We start from the raw sequence: 19985 nt of genomic DNA, 5'->3' as shown, positions 1-19985 counted from the left end.
GGGCAATATTCCAGGGGGCATTTACTGGGTGCTTATGTTTAGGTATAAGGGGCAATATTCCAGGGGGCATTTAGTGAGTGCTTATGTTTAGGTATAAGGGACAATATTACAGGGGACATTTAGTGGGTGCTTATGTTTAGGTATAAGGGGCAATATTACAGGGGCATTTAGTGGGTTTTTATGTTTAGGTATAAGGGGCAATATTCCAGGGGGCATTTAGTGGGTGCTTATGTTTAGGTATAAGGGGCAATATTACAGGGGGCCTTTACTGGGTGCTTATGTTTAGGTATAAGGGGCAATATTACAGGGGCATTTAGTGGGTGCTTATGTTTAGGTATAAGGGGCAATATTCCAGGGGACATTTAGTGGGTGCTTATGTTTAGGTATAAGGGGCAATATTCCAGGGGGCATTTAGTGGGTGCTTATGTTTAGGTATAAGGGGCAATATCCAAGGGGGGCATTTAGTGGGTGCTTATGTTTAGGTATAAGGGGCAATATTCCAGGGGGCATTTAGTGGGTGCTTATGTTTAGGTATAAGGGGCAATATTACAGGGGACATTTAGTGGGTGTTTATGTTTAGGTATAAGGGGCAATATTACAGGGGCATTTAGTGGGTTTTTATGTTTAGGTATAAGGGGCAATATTCCAGGGGGCATTTAGTGGGTGCTTATGTTTAGGTATAAGGGGCAATATTACAGGGGGCCTTTACTGGGTGCTTATGTTTAGGTATAAGGGGCAATATTACAGGGGCATTTAGTGGGTGCTTATGTTTAGGTATAAGGGGCAATATCCAAGGGGGGCATTTAGTGGGTGCTTATGTTTAGGTATAAGGGGCAAAATCCAAGGGGGGCATTTAGTGAGTGCTTATGTTTAGGTATAAGGGGCAATATCCAAGGGGGGCATTTAGTGGGTGCTTATGTTTAGGTATAAGGGGCAAAATCCAAGGGGGGCATTTAGTGGGTGTTATGTTATAAGGAGGCATTTCTCCCCATTTACATGACATCTTTACTGGGGCATAGACTTTTCAGCAGACAGGATATAAACATGCAGCTGTATTTGTTGTAACTGATATTTAGCTCCCCTACAACACGGTTATCATGCAGTCGCGTGCTTCTGGTGGTCGGTCAGTGCGCTATATCTCCTTTTAGTATTAGACCACAAAAGTAGCTATAGAACTACAATTCCCAGCATGCTAGGCGGTGTAATTACGTCTTCTTCACGACTCTTTTCACGTGACAAGATAAGTAAGGGGATAAAGGCGCAGTTCTCAAAGCAGTCTAGCTGCAGACTGGAGCTCCACTCTAGACAGGAAACATGTGACCTCCACTGACTCTAGACAGGAAACATGTGACCTCCACTGACTCTAGACAGGAAACATGTGACCTCCGCTGACTCTAGACAGGGAACATGTGACCTCCACTGACTCTAGACAGGAAACATGTGACCTCCGCTGACTCTAGACAGGAAACATGGGACCTACTCTCAAAGCTTTTTTTTGTTTTTAATCAACTTTAATGTAACAAACAACCTATAGACAATCATTCTGAAAACGAAACATTTTGCAGCTTTCTTGTTCTTCTTAATGTGCACTCACAGTGGTTAATGGTGATTGTCATTTATAAGGTAACCACTGTGAGTGCACATTAAGAAGAACAAGAAAGCTGCAAAATGTTTCGTTTTCAGAATGATTGTCTATAGGTTGTTTGTTAAATTAAAGTTGATTAAAAAAAAAAAAAAAAAAAAGCTTTGAGTGGAGGTCACATGTTTCCTGTCTAAAGTGGAGCTCCAGTCTGCAGCTAGACCCTTTGACGGATCATGTGATTGGGGCGTGTTCATAATGTAGTTTCGTTTTTGATTGGGTAATCCCTTTGACGACCACGCCTCTATATGGTCTCATGTTGACAGTTAAAGTTTCTCAAGTTCCGGTTTTCTTCCTGTTTCCGCTCCTTTTAGAAATAGGAAGTGAGAGAAAGCAAAAAGCAGTAAGGGTCACATGGGAAACGGGAAGTGAGGGTACCGGGTACCTAGAGCACAAGCTGGAGGTAGGAGAGTGTGGCACGTAGATAGAAAGTATTATATGGTGGTAGCTGGAGAGTGCAGAGCTCAGCTGGAGAGGGTTAAAGAGTGGTAAGAGAGTGCAGAGCTCAGCTATAGAGGGTTACAGAGGGATAGAAGAGTGCAAAGCTCAGCTAGAGAGTGTTACAAAGGGGTAGGAGAGTGCAGAGCTCAGCTATAGAGGGTTACAGAGGGATAGAAGAGTGCAGAGCTCAGCTATAGAGGGTTACAGAGGGATAGAAGAGTGCAGAGCTCAGCTAGAGAGTGTTACAAAGGGGTAGGAGAGTGCAGAGCTCAGCTGGAGAGGGTTAAAGAGTGGTAAGAGAGTGCAGAGCTCAGCTATAGAGGGTTACAGAGGGATAGAAGAGTGCAAAGTTCAGCTAGAGAGGGTTACAAAGGGGTAGAAGAGTGCAGAGCTCAGCTAGAAAGTGTTACAGAGGGATAAGAGAGTGCAGAGCTCAGCTAGAAAGTGTTACAGAGGGATAAGAGAGTGCAGAGCTCAGCTAGAGAGTATTACAGAGGGATACGAGAGTGCAGAGCTAAGCTAGAGAGTATTACAGAGGGATACGAGAGTGCAGAGCTAAGCTATAGAGGGTTACAGAGGGGCAGGAGAGTGCACAGCTCAGTTAGAGAGGGTTACAGAAGGATAGGAGAGTGCAGAGCTCAGCTAGAGAGGGTTACAGAGGGGTAGGAGAGTGCAGAGCTCAGCTAGAGAGTGTTACAGAGGGATAGGAGAGTGCAGAGCTCAGTTAGAGAGGGTTACAGAGGGATAGGAGAGTGCAGAGCTCAGCTAGAGAGGGTTACAGAGGGGTAGGAGAGTGCAGAGCTCAGCTAGAGTGTTACAGAGGGATAGAAGAGTGCAGAGCCCAGCTAGAGAGTATTACAGAGGGATACGAGAGTGCAGAGCTCAGCTAGAGAGTGTTACAGAGGGATAGGAGAGTGCAGAGCTCAGTTAGAGAGGGTTACAGAGGGATAGGAGAGTGCAGAGCTCAGTTAGAGAGGGTTACAGAGGGATAGGAGAGTGCAGAGCTCAGTTAGAGAGGGTTACAGAGGGATAGAAGAGTGCAAAGCTCAGCTAGAGAGTGTTACAAAGGGGTAGGAGAGTGCAGAGTTCAGCTGGAGAGGGTTAAAGAGTGGTAAGAGAGTGCAGAGCTCAGCTATAGAGGGTTACAGAGGGATAGAAGAGTGCAAAGTTCAGCTAGAGAGGGTTACAAAGGGGTAGAAGAGTGCAGAGCTCAGCTAGAAAGTGTTACAGAGGGATAAGAGAGTGCAGAGCTCAGCTAGAGAGTATTACAGAGGGATACGAGAGTGCAGAGCTAAGCTAGAGAGTATTACAGAGGGATACGAGAGTGCAGAGCTAAGCTATAGAGGGTTACAGAGGGGCAGGAGAGTGCACAGCTCAGTTAGAGAGGGTTACAGAAGGATAGGAGAGTGCAGAGCTCAGCTAGAGAGGGTTACAGAGGGGTAGGAGAGTGCAGAGCTCAGCTAGAGAGTGTTACAGAGGGATAGGAGAGTGCAGAGCTCAGTTAGAGAGGGTTACAGAGGGATAGGAGAGTGCAGAGCTCAGCTAGAGAGGGTTACAGAGGGGTAGGAGAGTGCAGAGCTCAGCTAGAGTGTTACAGAGGGATAGAAGAGTGCAGAGCCCAGCTAGAGAGTATTACAGAGGGATACGAGAGTGCAGAGCTCAGCTAGAGAGTGTTACAGAGGGATAGGAGAGTGCAGAGCTCAGCTAGAGAGTATTACAGAGGGATACGAGAGTGCAGAGCTAAGCTAGAGAGTATTACAGAGGGATACGAGAGTGCAGAGCTCAGTTAGAGAGGGTTACAGAGGGATAGGAGAGTGCAGAGCTCAGTTAGAGAGGGTTACAGAGGGATAGAAGAGTGCAGAGCTCAGTTAGAGAGGGTTACAGAGGGATAGGAGAGTGCATAGCTCAGTTAGAGAGGGTTACAGAGGGATAGGAGAGTGCAGAACTCAGCCAGAGAGTGTTACTGTTGTAGGAGAACTTAGCCAACGCGTTACTAGAGGATAGCTGTGTGATTGGCTGTGCAGATTTTTGCACATTCTGAGAGACCGCTACTGACTGCAGAAGAACATCACAAAGAAAGAGGTGAGGTCCTGAGGAGAGGATGCACTAGAAAGTGTTACAGAGGGATAAGAGAGTGCAGAGCTCAGCTAGAGAGTATTACAGAGGGATACGAGAGTGCAGAGCTAAGCTAGAGAGTATTACAGAGGGATACGAGAGTGCAGAGCTAAGCTATAGAGGGTTACAGAGGGGCAGGAGAGTGCACAGCTCAGTTAGAGAGGGTTACAGAAGGATAGGAGAGTGCAGAGCTCAGCTAGAGAGGGTTACAGAGGGGTAGGAGAGTGCAGAGCTCAGCTAGAGAGGGTTACAGAAGGATAGGAGAGTGCAGAGCTCAGCTAGAGAGGGTTACAGAGGGGTAGGAGAGTGCAGAGCTCAGCTAGAGAGTGTTACAGAGGGATAGGAGAGTGCAGAGCTCAGTTAGAGAGGGTTACAGAGGGATAGGAGAGTGCAGAGCTCAGCTAGAGAGGGTTACAGAGGGGTAGGAGAGTGCAGAGCTCAGCTAGAGTGTTACAGAGGGATAGAAGAGTGCAGAGCCCAGCTAGAGAGTATTACAGAGGGATACGAGAGTGCAGAGCTCAGCTAGAGAGTGTTACAGAGGGATAGGAGAGTGCAGAGCTCAGTTAGAGAGGGTTACAGAGGGATAGGAGAGTGCAGAGCTCAGTTAGAGAGGGTTACAGAGGGATAGGAGAGTGCAGAGCTCAGTTAGAGAGGGTTACAGAGGGATAGAAGAGTGCAGAGCTCAGTTAGAGAGGGTTACAGAGGGATAGGAGAGTGCATAGCTCAGTTAGAGAGGGTTACAGAGGGATAGGAGAGTGCAGAACTCAGCCAGAGAGTGTTACTGTTGTAGGAGAACTTAGCCAACGCGTTACTAGAGGATAGCTGTGTGATTGGCTGTGCAGATTTTTGCACATTCTGAGAGACCGCTACTGACTGCAGAAGAACATCACAAAGAAAGAGGTGAGGTCCTGAGGAGAGGATGCACTACAGATCTGAGCCAGGTGGCATAGGGGTGGTCAGGCTTCTATTTCGATGTGGAGAAACATTCCTGCTGCTGAACACAACTTCAGGGGGGATTAGACCAGGTTGTCAAGATCTAGGGATGTGACATTGGACTGCAAATTGAAATTGTAAGAAATTTCTTCTCCCCCAGACACCAGTTGCTGCTCCTATTTGCAGCCATTTATAAATAGTGAACAAAGAAATGGGGCCAGTATGTAGAGCAGTGCAGCAGTAACTGCCCTGGACACATTCTGATCTCTCACTGGGCTGTGGGCAGCTTCACACTTGGTCACTTCTGCACGTGCTGCCCACTTTAACTTACTATATAATCTGTAACTCTCTTTACCAAAGGTTTGTTTCATTCTGGCAAATGCAGCTCCTAGAATGTAAAAAGGGACACTGAACCTAATTTTTTTCTTTCATGATTCAGATAAAGCAGCAATTTTAAGCAACTTTCTAATTTACTCCTATTATCAAATTTTCTTTGTTCTCTTGCTATTTTTATTTGAAAAAGAAGGCATCTAAGCTAAGGAGCCAGACAATTTTTAATTCAGAATCCTGGACAGCACTTGTTTATTGGTGAGTGCATTTAGCCACCAATCAGTAAGCACAACCCAGGTTGTGAACCAAAAATTGGCCGGATTCTAAACTTAGTCTTCCTTTTCAAATAAAGAAAGCAAGAAAATGAAGAAAAAATTGATAATAGAAGTAAATTAGAAAGTTGCTTAAAACTGCATGCTCTATCTAAATCATGAAAGAAAAAAAATTGGGTTGAGTGTCCCTTTAAATCTCCCACTGATTAGTTAGTTTGGTGGTTTGCTCTAGTTTATCTGTGCTATGTCACTCTGTGAGCAGCCTTAGGCAGATTTACTTCCTCTTTTGATTGGGGCCTCTGCTTGTCAGTGTCTCACGAAGGCTCCAGGACACGTGTTTCTCAGCTCATACCTAAGGGTGTCACTGGTGGTTTAAATGGTTAAAAAGTAACATGTTAACTGACTGTTTATTCCTAAAGGTAAATCAAACCCAGTTTGCTTTCATGATTCGGATAGAGAAGCAATTTTAAGCAACATTCTAATTTATTCCTATTGTCAATTTTTCTTCGTTCTCTTGGTATCTTTATTTGAATGTAAGCTTAGAAGCCAGCCCAATTTTGGTTCAGAACCTGAGTAGCACTTGCTGATTGTTGGCTACATTTAACCACCAATCAAAAAGCGCTACCCAGGGTGCTGAAATGGGCCAGCTTCTAAGCTTACATTCCTGCTTTTTAAAATAAAGATATCAAGAACGTAGAAAAATTGAAAATAGGAGAAAATTAGAAAGTTGCTTAAAATCACATGCTCTGTCTGAATCATGGAAGAAAAATATGGGTTTCATATCTCTTTAATTATAAATTTAAAATGACTTGTGTATTAAAGGAACGGCTACTCCATAATTATTGTTTAAAAAGATAGCTAATCCCTTTATTGCCCATTCCCCAGTTTTGTACAACCAACACAGTTATATTAATATACTCTTTACCTCTGTGATTACCTTGTATCTAAGCCTCTGCAGACTGCTCCTTATCTCAGTTATATTAATATACTTTTTACCTCAGTAATTACCCTGTATCTAAGCCTCTGCAGACTGCCCCTTATTTCAGTTATATTAATATAATTTTTACCTCTGTGATTACCTTGTATCTAAGCCTCTGCAGACTGCTCCTTATCTCAGTTATATTAATATACTTTTTACCTCTGTGATTACCTTGTATCTAAGCTTCTGCAGACTGCTCCTTATCTCAGTTATATTAATATACTTTTTACCTTGTATCTAAGCCTCTGCAGACTGCCCCTTATCTCAGTTATATTAATATACTTTTTACCTCTGTGATTACCTTGTATCTAAGCCTCTGCAGACTGCCCCTTATCTCAGTTATATTAATATACTTTTTACCTCTGTGATTACCCTGTATCTAAGTCTCTGCAGACTGCCCCCTTATCTCAGTTATATTAATATACTGTTTACCTCTGTGATTACCTTGTATCTAAGCCTCTGCAGACTGCCCCCTTATCTCAGTTATATTAATATACTTTTTACCTCTGTGATTACCTTGTATCTAACCCTCTATCTAACCCTCTGCAGACTGCTCCTTATCTCAGTTATATTAATATACTTTTTACCTCTGTGATTACCTTGTATCTAAGCCTCTGCAGACTGCTCCTTATCTCAGTTATATTAATATACTTTTTACCTCTGTGATTACCTTGTATCTAAACCTCTGCAGACTGCTCCTTATCTCAGTTATATTAATATACTTTTTACCTCTGTGATTACCTTGTATCTAAGCCTCTGCAGACTGCCTCTTATTTCAGTTCTTTGACACTCAGTTTAGCCAACCAGTGCTGACTCGGAAATGAGCACTATGTTATCTATATGGCACAAATGAACTAGCGCTGTCTAGTTGTGAAAAACTGTCAAAAAGCACTGAGATAAAAGGTGGCCTACCTAGGTTTAGCTTTCAACAAAGAATACAAAGAGAACAGAGCAAATTTGATAATAAAAGTACATTGTAAAGTTGTTTAAAATTAAATGCCCTATTTTAATGATGATTTTGACTGGACTGTTCCTTTAATTCTCCAGCGCCTGTAGAACAGAAGATACCGTCGGGTATATACCAATAATATGAAGCAATAAATATTTGGGGTTTACTGCGTTTGTCCTATACACGTGTAACCTGTGTGATACCAGATCAGAAAATATTCCATATATACAGATTTTACCAGGGGGTGCACAAGCATATAGGAAAAATAAATAACAAGATAATTAAATGATAGATATTATTGAAAGTAAAGTTCCAGCAATTAACAGACTGCCAGTGACTTCTCAAGGTGTTTATTCTTTAGCCACCCTCAGTTAAACAGATTATCTATAAATGGTTAGTAGCGTTATGGTTTACTCCTATATGCACCAATCAGCTTGTGTTCTTTTAGCTTTATTTTAAATAAAGTTATTTCTGTTTTATCTTTGCATCTAGGTAACTTAATTGCTGCTAGCACATCGGCAGGTTAAATACTTGTGGCCCTGTGTCACATTTATCTATTTAGAAGTCTTTAGTACATATGGCTTCTATTTCAATAGGACGTCTTTGAGTTGGACTAGAAGCCATGTTTAAAGCTCTAGGACGTTTAGGGTCACTTAAATTAGCTGTAGATTATACTTTATTTAGGCCTACGGTGTGTTTAGTAACGGTTCTTTATGGCTGTCTCTGCAGGATGTATTCCTGGCTCTCCTATATCTGTCTCGCTGCTGTTTCTAGCTTGGCTGTTGGAGAAGCTGTCATTAATGACTGCCAGCTGGTGGGTGATGCTGACAAGAAGTCTACAGTAGAGCAGGCGTTACTGCAACGACTGGCGCCACTGAAGCACAAGAGGTGAGACTACGCTTCTGTGAGTCCTGTATAACGTCAGGTAATGTGCTGGGGCTCTGCAGCATGAGTGATCAGCACTTTCTATATAGCTTGCAGGGACTGGATATTACAGATCTTACAGTACCAAATTAACTGATCATGAGAGGTGTATTACAGCCGACACCGGATATTACAGATCTTACAGTACCAAATTAACTGATCATGAGAGGTGTATTACAGCCGACACCGGATATTACAGATCTTACAGTACCAAATTAACTGATCATGAGAGGTGTATTACAGCCGACACCGGATATTACAGATCTTACAGTACCAAATTAACTGATCATGAGAGGTGTATTACAGCCGACACCGGATATTACAGATCTTACAGTACCAAATTAACTGATCATGAGAGGTGTATTACAGCCGACACCGGATATTACAGATCTTACAGTACCAAATTAACTGATCATGAGAGGTGTATTACAGCCGACACCGGATATTACAGATCTTACAGTACCAAATTAACTGATCATGAGAGGTGTATTACAGCCGACACCGGATATTACAGATCTTAGGGTTTTTTCTGTGGATTCTTGAACTTAACTCTCACCCCCTTTATCTGGGGATATGTGTTTGTATATGAGCATGGTTGTCATATCAGCTGTACCTGCCCGCTGTGAGATATTGTAATGCTGAGTCCAGGAACTGTCCTGATTATCTTTTTCTCTCAGGTTTGTGACACAGACTCAGGAGGGTACAGGCACCTATACCTACACCTTTGTAGTATGTGGTCGGGCTGACAATGATACCGGCAGTACCGTTGGGCTAATGCAGACCAGAACAGAACCCAAAGAGAACACCGCCATTGGCCGCATCAGTCAGACGCACATCATGAATGGAAGTAAGATGGTGTTAAGCTTGTGTCTGGGATGTGAGTGCACACTCAGTCAAGTCTGGGAAAACATGCACAGGGCTCATAATATCTCCTTTGTAAATTTATGTTTGGATCATGAGAGGTGCGTTACAGCCACCACCGGTCACATTATTGTACTATATACTGTAACAAACCTAGTGCATTTATCCCGCCAACTTAGTACCAAATTAACTGATCATGAGAGGTGTATTACAGCCGACACCGGACAGATTATTGTACTGTTAACAAGATAATAAGGGTAATGTGTGAAAGATTAGATTACCAATAAATGTCCCCAAAATAGAGAATTGAGGAGGGTGCTCAGTGTAAAAAGTTAAAGTAGTAATATTATGTACAGGAAAGCTACACCATAGAGAGCACTCGCTTAAATACTAATGTAATGTAAAGGAGTCAACGACTTACAACATAATAAGGAGGGAGGTGTAAAATATAACTTTTATTGATGTATAAAATATGGAATTATCCCTCAAACATAAAATAAAACATGTTAAAAGATAGGTGTATAACGATAATCTGTAGTGAATACAGGTATGGGTGCGGAACCCAAATTTATATCAGTAAAGAGAAGCTGAGGCGGAATGCGCATCAAGGCGATATTACTCTGTGTGTAACGGTTAACTTATGTATATGAGTGAAAAATGTTCCACATATACTTAGCGATAGTCATGGTATAATTTTATTGCCTCTTTAGGGTATTGTTACCGTATCTGTGACTCTGTCCCTTATCTAAATATTGCTCTCTTTGGTAACTTACTTTATGGTACTGGGTCCTACAACTGTATGCTATATATTGACTTAACGGTCTTGGGTCTTTTACCCTATGCTAGTGTTATACTTTTATATATAAAGGTAATATTCATATTATGTGAAATGGTCCAATTTTTAATGACACATTTTTCTATAACTTATTAAAGGTAATAAACAAATCTGAATCCTTTTAGTTGCTATCAGTCTATTAATTATACCGACACCAGATGAATAACAAAAATTAGCTTTATTAAAGTATTTTGTTAAAAATAATTAGCATTTAATAGAAACTTAAGCAATCAAAATATTACAGAGATATAAACTACAGTTCTATAATAATCACTAACGCGATAACATAACTCCAAATAGCAAGGAAAACAGAATATTGCAGAGATAAAACTATAAAGATGATCAAATTATATTTTCAAAACAACACACAAATTGGCAAGATGATAGGAACCAAATATTTGATTATAAACCCTCTAAGGTAATTGCAGAGAATCAGGTAAATTAATAATTAGGACAAACCGTCAGATAATAATTTATCATAGTTCCTGTTTCACCCAATGTTATTGTTGACAAATAAGACCAGGTGGTAGGAATTTTTAAAAGGAAACACAAAGCTATAAAACAATTAATTAATTTACATGATCAAATAAACAAAGGTATTTTATATAAATGTAAAGTGTAAATCTTAATGACATTAACATTTATAGTGACTCAATTTCATACATCACCAAAGTAAATAAATTCCCCCTTTTCAGACAGGAATCAAACTGTCAGGTCGTAGGTCTGTCCGAGTGGGCTAAACTAGCCTCAGCAGTTATAATACAATAATCTCGGACCTCTGTAGTTGATTAGCAAATTACCAACTCCATATCTCCTGTGACCAGTTCCCAAGCACAGGAAAACGACCCCCTCCCATTGGGCTAGACCCTATATATTCCCATTCTCTCATCTAGGAGGAGTCAATTATAATATTTTAATCATTAACATAAAATTAATTAGATGAAATATTCTTGTTCTAACAGTAGATGGCTCCCGCATATAGGGTAGAAATTCAAGGAAAATATTCATTTTATTTATGTTTACCCCAACATTCCTAAACTACAGTCAAGGTTATAAATTGCACTTATTTACAGAAATAAGCGATTATCTGGGGCCTAAGCAGGTAAACTACCTTGGATCATGGAAAACATATTGATATGAAACTTCTCAGTCAGCAAGAGTGAGGAAAACAAAATACAATGTCATAATAGCTGAGCCCTGGTTAGGCTTAAATAAAAAAAACTACATGGAGTCTGTTCTGTCATGAGAAATTCATGACCTATTCCCCCTCATCTAGACTATCTTACCCCGACTAGGATGGATGAGATTAGTCTAAATCACTATCTTATATGGGCGATTATTATGGTCAACCATCCGAAGACTAAGAGGAGGAGGGTATTTTCCCCTCTTGAAATTCTTATACCATAAAATCATTAACCCACAATTCCATCTCCAAGTACCCACATTAAGTACAATTTTCAATTGATAAATATCATTACATGGCATATGTGGCACCTTTATTAGAAAACAAAGTTCCATGTTTTTGGGATCAATGTAAAGTGGCAAAGCAAAACCTGCATCAAAAGCAATGTTTATTTGCATTTCATAAACATCCTTTCCATAATGTCCTTATTGACAAAATATAATGGAATACGTCCCTCAACAAGACTCTCAATTCCACTTTGGATCTCTCGTAACCAATTTCCTGTAAAATACACCACTGGGTCCAAAAAACTTAACAGTTCATTCTGAATTAGTTTGGGCTTATATTGGACCTTTATAGCTCGGATTGAAAGACCTGAATGCAAATTAGTGGTTACAACAGTATCATTAACGATCTCCATCATATCTGACAAACTCTCCTTTTGTTTCTTTAAAACCTCCATCATGGTTGCCATCTGTTCACGAAAAATTGACATTTCATGATTCAAATTACTGATGGAAATTGAATTAGACACAGGCGCGGCAGTAACAGCTGAAAACCCGATGACAGGTGTTGCAACTAGTCCAGCGATAACTCCAGGTGAACGTTTGGTACGTGATTGCACATTGTAAGATCCACCAGGAAAAGACTTCTGCAACTGCTCCAACATTTCCTTAGTAGTAGACTGGATCCTTTTAACATGTTCTTGATACCAAGATTTAATTTCTGGTGATTCAACTTTGGAAACATCAAAATATTTTTCAATAGTAACCTTAGGATCCAGACTGATAAATATCTTTTGGGAGAAAACTTTCCGGTTGGTAATCAGGAAACCAGGTAATTCCTCAAGCATGATCCCAGAAGATGGACCAGGTTCTATTACAGGCTGTACATGAATCTCAACCAAGAAACCCCGGAACAGGAACAGGATGATCCAGATAACTGCCAACATCTTGAATCCCATCAATCCAAACCCAACTGGTAGGTGTTATTTATCTGTAATGGGGGAAAAAAAACCATATTAAGTACCAAATATTCACCTTCATCCTAAAAAAACATTTTAATAATCATAGTAATTATTCTTCTGTATATGGATCATTCTCCCCCTCTAGTTTTAACTTTTACCTAGGGTGACAAGTACGCAATTGGTTAATGTGTACCCACTTTTCTATTGACTTCCCACTTGTAGGAATCAAAATCTTGTATGCCACAGGTGAAAGTTTGTCAATAATGACATACGGCCCTTTCCATGATGGGAGAAACTTCTTCTCTCTAACTTGATTTCTAAGAAAATTGTAAAGATAAACTTGATCATTTACCTCATATTCTTTCTTTGTGGTTTTCATGTCATAATATGTTTTAGCACATATTGCGGCTTTCTCAAGATTTCTCGGAGCAAAAGCAAATGCTTGTTGCAAATGCTTTCTTAAATTCTCAACATATTGATAGGTTGTTGCATTGATCAAACTCTGATCCTGAGTACGATACAACAAATGCTGTGGAAGTACCATCCTTCTACCTGTCATTAGTTCAAAAGGAGACATTTTTGTCGCAGTACTAGGAGTGGATCTAATAGCCATCAACACCAAAGGCAACTTAATATCCCAATCTTTCCCTGATTCCTTCACAAACTTTTTCAGGATATTTACAACTGACTGATTATACCGTTCAACTCCACCACTCGAGGCAGCATGGTAAGAAATATGTAATTTCCTTTTCACACCCAGAATAGACCACATTCTTCTCATCACTTCACTTGTGAAATGAGTACCTCTATCAGACTCAATTCTCTGAGGAAGTCCAAACCTAGAGAAAACATGATTGATTAATAAAGCAGCAGCTGTTTCAGACCTACAATTAGGGGATGGAAGACACTCCACCCATTTGGTAAACATACATGTAACGGTTAACATTTATTGATTGCCCTGTGATGTCTTGGTAAGTGGTCCTACAAAATCAATTTGTAGATCGGACCATGGAAGAGACATACCTCTTTTTTGTAAAGGTGCCCTGTGGGTTGGAGAATTTGGTTGAAACTGTGAACAAACCAAACACCCCTGACAATAAGTCTGAACATCTTTCATCATATGGGGCCAATATGCATAATCACGCAATACTTCATAAGTAATTCTCTCCCCACGTTGACCTGATGTTGGTGCATCATGGGCATGCTGCAGCATAAGACCTCTAAAAGAAGTAGGAACAACCCACTCTATAGATCCATTATTAGTTGTCCGAACTAACAAACCATCTTTAAGACTAAATTTAGACTTATACTTAAATAAAATCCTAAGGTGGTCATTTCCAGTGCAATCTTTCTCCTGGATTGGATACACTATAGGATTCTCCTTAAAAAGATAAAATTTACCCACAACAGGATCCTCTTTTTGACTGGTAATCAAATCCTCGTTAGGTGCATCCTGACTCCATTGCACTGCAGATAGTTCTTGATCCTTCTTTATTTGCTGACGGGTTACCACTGCAATTTGACATGCACCAAGAAGGTGTTCAATGTCAAGCATTTCCCCCTCTAGGGCACCTTGTTTAGCCATTGTGTCAGCGAAATCATTTCCTTCCTTGTCAATACCATGCATCTTTGAATGACCCTTTGTCTTCTTCCAAAAGACAATCAAGTCATTAGAGATAACAATATCATCAATTGTAAGTATCATCTTTCCATGTTTAACTGGCTTGTTACGGGCTCTCATCATCTGATTACGCTTCCACACAGGAAGGTATTCAACAAAACTGTTACGGACATAATCTGAATCTGTAATGATGACAAATTCTTTAAATCCCTGATTTACTGCCATCTGAATGGCCTTATACATGGCGCTTAATTCAGCCATTTGGCTACTTTTCGGGCCCAAACAATAACCAACAGGTTGTATGTGATAATCACTACCCCACACAACACCTGCTCCAGCTACAAGTTTCTTTTCACCATTTTCAGTGGTATGAAATCACAACCATCAACATATACGTTAGGTAGTGGTTGGCAATACATTTCCTCATAAACCTTATGTCGTGAGAATATGTAATCATCCATATAATCATCCTCCCAAATTTCCTCCTTTATATCCTGTTCAGAGCAATCATGAAGTTCAGCTAGTCCTTGTGCAACATCATTTTTCTTATTCTGTGCATAATGAACCTCCAAAGGCCAACCCTGCAGAGACAAGGTCCAGGATGTAATGCGACTGTTAGATAAAATACCTGCCTTTATTTTATTACTCTGTAAATATTGTAAAGATTATTGAGCAGTTTCCACAATAATTTTTTCTCCTTGGATATAACTCCGAAAATATTGTAAGGCCCAAACTGTTACAAACAATGCTTTTTCACAATCATTAAATTTGATCTCCACTGGAGATAAGGCCTTGCTTGCATAAGCAATGATCTTATTCTGTTTATCATGTTGCTGATAAAGAACCACGCTCAAGGTAAGATCCGTATATCCTGTCTCCAAGTAAAATGGACCTCCCTTTATTGGATAGGCTAAACAAGGGGCTTGAGTAAGCCTTAGCTTTAACTCTTGAACCGCCTGGTCTTGTTCTACTGTCCAAGTCCAAGGCTCCCCTTTCTTTAATAGCTTAATCAGAGGTTTAGTAATTTCAGCATAGTTGTCAATAAATTTCATAGAGTAATTTGTTATACCTAGGAAGTATCTTAGTTCTTTAATACTTGTTGGACTCTTTGTTTTCAATAAAGCTTCAACTTTCTTTTTCTGGGGATTCAAACCATCAGCAGTTATTTCATGACCAAGGAAATTCACCTTAGTTCTACACCATTGAGCTTTTTGAATTGAAAGTTTTACACCTGCCCTTTTCAATTGATCAAGTACATGCCTGACTTCTTCCAAGTGTTCATCAAAAGTAGAGCTTTTGATTAATACATCATCTACATAGCATAATGTCCCCCTCTCAGCAGCATCAGGCATAGTCTTATGCATAAAAATACCAAACTCCTGTCCCAAATTAATATATCCAAAAGGCATCCTGACCCAGGTAAACTGTTCTCCACCAAATGAAAATGCAAATTTAGGTTGGTCCTCCTCACACACCTTGACAGTCCAGTAACCTTGCGCACAGTCTAAGGTTGTAAACATTTTAGACCCTTGTATCTGTGCAAGACATTGATCTATGTATGGGACTGGCCATCCTGACATAGGCACACACTTATTAAGCTGTCTCAAGTCAGCACACAACCTCCATTGCCCATTTGGTTTCAACACTTCCAGAATAGGAGTGTTAAAGGGACTATGTATTGGTTTAATAATACCTCTTGATTCCAAGTTCTTAATAATAATATCTGCCAAAGATTCATAGGAAGCCAATGGCAAACAATATTGTATCACATATACTGGAGGTGCTTTAGGATCAGTTGGAATTCTAAGAATATGTAGATCTGTTGAACCACAGTCATAAGAATCTTTTGCAAATATCTCCTGAAATTCCATTAAGATTTCTCTTAATTGTTGGCATTCCCTTTCATTAGAACACCCATCTGCCAAAGAAATCTGTTCCTCCACCATCTCATTAAATCCAGGAAAAATTTCAGGTTTACCTATCTCACATGTCTCTTCGAGCTGTACAGATGGGTCCTTTGTAATCATATTTACCCTCTTCCTCTCTTCCTTTGCATACCCTTCTGATTCATCATCAGAGAGCTTTTGATCAAAGATAATCTCAGATTCCGTAATCTTGCATATACCTTCCTTTTCCTTGAAAGGGTATATGTAAGATTACGGAATCAGAGATTATTTTTGATCAATAGTTTACTATATTGTGCTGGGATTCTCACCCTAAGCTTGTCAGCTGTGTGAAATCTGTTCCACAGTATTTTACTATTTGTTAATTTAAACTACTTCTAGCTTCAGTACTGTTTATCTCTGAGGGGTACTGGAACGTTGATGTGTCCCTATTTTGATATTGATAGTACATATATGGCCCAGTCTCTTTACTGATATAATTTGGGTTCCGCACCCATACCTGTATTCACTACAGATTATCGTTATACACCTATCTTTTAACATGTTTTATTTTATGTTTGAGGGATAATTCCCTATTTTATTTTTTATATCAATAAGTTATATTTTACACCTCCCTCCTTATTATGTTGTATGTCGTTGACTCCTTTACACATTACATTCGGATTTAAGCGAGTGCTCTTTATGGTGTAGCTTTCCTGTACATAATATTACTACTTGTACTGTAACAAACCTAGTGCATTTGTTCTGTTAACGTAGTACAAAAGTAATAGATCATGAGAGGTGCGTTACACCGGCACCGGTCACATTATTGTACTATATGCTGTAACAAACCTAGTGCATTTGTTCTGCCAACTTAGTACCAAAGTAATAGATCATGAGAGGTGTATTACAGCCGGCACCGGTCACATTATTGTACTATATACTGTAACAAACCTAGTGCATTTGTTCTGCCAACTTAGTACCAAAGTAATAGATCATGAGAGGTGTATTACAGCCGGCACCGGTCACATTATTGTACTATATGCTGTAACAAACCTAGTGCATTTGTTCTGCCAACTTAGTATCAAAGTAATAGATCATGAGAGGTGCGTTACAGCCAGCACCGGTCACATTATTGTACTATATGCTGTAACAAACCTAGTGCATTTGTAAAACTGATGTGAGTGAAATGTAATATTAACCTCTTGGTTACTAGAGAGGGCTACAACACATTTCTCCTACATTGGTGTGTCCGGTCCACGGCTTCATCCTTACTTGTGGGAATATTCTCTTCCCTAACCGGAAATGGCAAAGAGAGCACAGCAAAAGCTGCCCATATAGCTCCCCCTCTGGCTCCGCCCCCCAGTCATTCTCTTTGCCGCTCTGAACAAGTAGCATCTCCACGGGGATGGTAAAGAGTATGTGGTGTTAGTTGTAGTTTTTATTTCTTCTATCAAGAGTTTGTTATTTTAAAATAGTACCGGTTTGTACTATTTACTCTACAACAGAAAGTGATGAAGAGTTCTGTTAAAAGAGGAGTATGATTTTAGCAACAGTAACTAAAATCCATTGCTGTTCCCACGCAGGACTGTTGAAACCAGAGAACTTCAGTTGGGGGGAACAGTTTGCAGACTTTTCTGCTACAGGTATGACTAGTCTCTTTTCTAACAAGACATAGTAATGCTAGAAGACTGTCATTTTCCCTCTTGGGACCGGTAAGCCATTTTCTTAGACTCATAACAGAATGATGGCTTATAAATGGGCTCTATACTGGTTGACACTATGGTGGGCTAAATCGATTGATTTATATAATATTTATTTGACTTTTGGAGTGTTTTTGTGATATGAAACACTTTTGGGAACGTTTTTATTTTGCCTGGCAGTTGGTTAGACAGCTAATTTAGTCAGGAAGGCCCCTTCACTCTGGTATGCAGAGGGAGGAGGCCTCATTTTCGCGCCTCAGTTGCGCAGTTACTTTTGGAAGCAGTGCATGCAGCTTCATGTGAGAGGGTCCTGTGGCCATAAAAACGATTTCTAGAAGGCTTATTTCTGTGTTGATTAACCCCCAAGGAAGGTAAAAGCTGCAGCAAAGGCTGTGGCTGGGACTGTAGTGGGTTCAAACTGGTAAATTAAACAATTAGCTCCGGTTTGCTCATTTAAGGGGTTAGAGACTTGAAATTTGGTGTGCAATACTTTCAAAGCATTAAGACACCAGGGTGCAAATTTTGTAAAAATCGGATATTTCCTTCATAGTTTTTCAAGCATTCAGAAATAAAGTGTGCTCTGTTTATTATTTAAAGAGACAGTAACGGTTTTGTTTAAAAACGATTTTATTGCATCAATAGCCTGCCAAAGTCTGTCTAACATGTCTATACCTTCAGATAGCATATGTTCCGTGTGTATGGAGGCCAAGGTGGTTCCCCCTTTAAATGTATGTTCAAATTGTGCCATAGCGTCCAAAGTAAGGACAGTACTGTCACATTTAATAAGGTTGCCCAAGATGATTCTTCAAATTAAGGTAGTGGGGATAGTTCATCATCCTCTCCTTTTGTGTCAACACCAGTTTTGCCCGCGCAGGCGACACCTAGTACATCTAGCGCGCCAATGCTTGTTACTATGCAGCAATTAACTGCAGTAATGGATAATTCTATAGCAAATCTTTTATCCAAACTGCCAGCATTTCCCAGAAAGCGTGATTGCTCAGTTTTAAATACAGAGGATGAGCAAGTTGGCGCTGACGATAATTTATCTGTTATACCCTCACATCAATCTGAATTGGCAGTGAGGGAGGGTCTGTCTGAGGGAGAAATTTCTGATTCAGGAAAAGTTTCTCAGCAGGCAGAACCTGATATCGTGGCATTTAAATTTAAGTTAGAACATCTCCGCGCCCTGCTTAAGGAGGTGCTAACTACACTTGATGATTGTGACTCTTTGGTGATTCCAGATAAAATTGTGCAAAATGGACAAATTCCTAGAGGTCCCTGTGCACGCTGATGCCTTTCCGATACCCAAGAGGGTGGCGGACATAGTGACCAAGGAGTGGGAGAAGCCAGGTATACCTTTTGTCCCACCTCCTATATTTAAGAAAATGTTCCCCATTGTCGACCCCAGAAGGGACGCATGGCAAACAGTCCCTAAGGTGGAGGGGGCAGTTTCTACGTTGGCCAAGCGCACAACTATTCCAATTGAGGACAGTTATGCTTTCAAAGATCCTATGGATAAAAAATTGGAAGGATTGCTTAAAAAGATATTTGTTCAGCAAGGTTTCCTTCTCCAACCAATTTCGTGCATTATTCCTGTCACCACGGCGGCGTCTTTTTGGTTCGAAGAACTAGAAAGTTCACTCCATAAGGAGACTCCATATGAGGAAGTCATGGACAGAATTCACGCACTAAAGTTGGCTAATTCCTTTATTTTAGATGCCGCTTTTCAATTGGCTAAATTAGCGGCGAAAAATTCAGGTTTTGCAATAGTGGCGCGCAGAGCGCTTTGGCTAAAATCTTGGTCGGCAGATGTGTCGTCCAAGACAAAACTGCTTAATATTCCTTTCAAAGGTAAGACCCTTTTCGGGCCAGAATTGAAGGAGATTATTTCAGACATCACTGGGGGAAAGGGCCATGCCCTCCCACAGGATAGGCCTTTCAAGGCTAAAAACAAATCTAATTTTCGTTCCTTTCGCAATTTCAGGAACGGACCATCTCCTAACTCTGCAGCCTCTAGACAAGAGGGTAACACTTCCCAGCCTAAACCAGCGTGGAAACCGATGCAAGGCTGGAACAAGGGCAAACAGGCCAAGAAGCCTGCTGCTGCTACCAAGACAGCATGAAGGGGTAG

At 40.4% G+C, this 19985-nt stretch overlaps 1 protein-coding gene across 2 annotated transcripts in view; it reads left to right on the top strand.

The window, feature by feature from the left end:
- The first annotated feature begins 1916 nt into the window (after positions 1-1916).
- M6PR (mannose-6-phosphate receptor, cation dependent) overlaps positions 1917-19985 on the top strand; it is a 146329-nt gene continuing 128260 nt past the window's right edge. For both annotated transcript variants that reach the window (XM_053692805.1, XM_053692804.1), the window contains exons 1-3: positions 1917-5095; positions 8388-8546; positions 9260-9429. In XM_053692805.1, coding sequence (XP_053548780.1) covers positions 8389-8546; positions 9260-9429 — 328 coding nt within the window. In that variant the 5' untranslated portion in view covers positions 1917-5095; position 8388. The remainder of the gene's footprint in view (positions 5096-8387; positions 8547-9259; positions 9430-19985) is intronic.

Source organism: Bombina bombina, chromosome 9 (assembly GCF_027579735.1).
Source record: "Bombina bombina isolate aBomBom1 chromosome 9, aBomBom1.pri, whole genome shotgun sequence".
In the NCBI taxonomy this organism is placed as follows: domain Eukaryota; kingdom Metazoa; phylum Chordata; class Amphibia; order Anura; family Bombinatoridae; genus Bombina; species Bombina bombina.
Note: the sequence above shows the minus strand (reverse complement) of the source record. Positions and strands in the feature narration are given on the sequence as shown.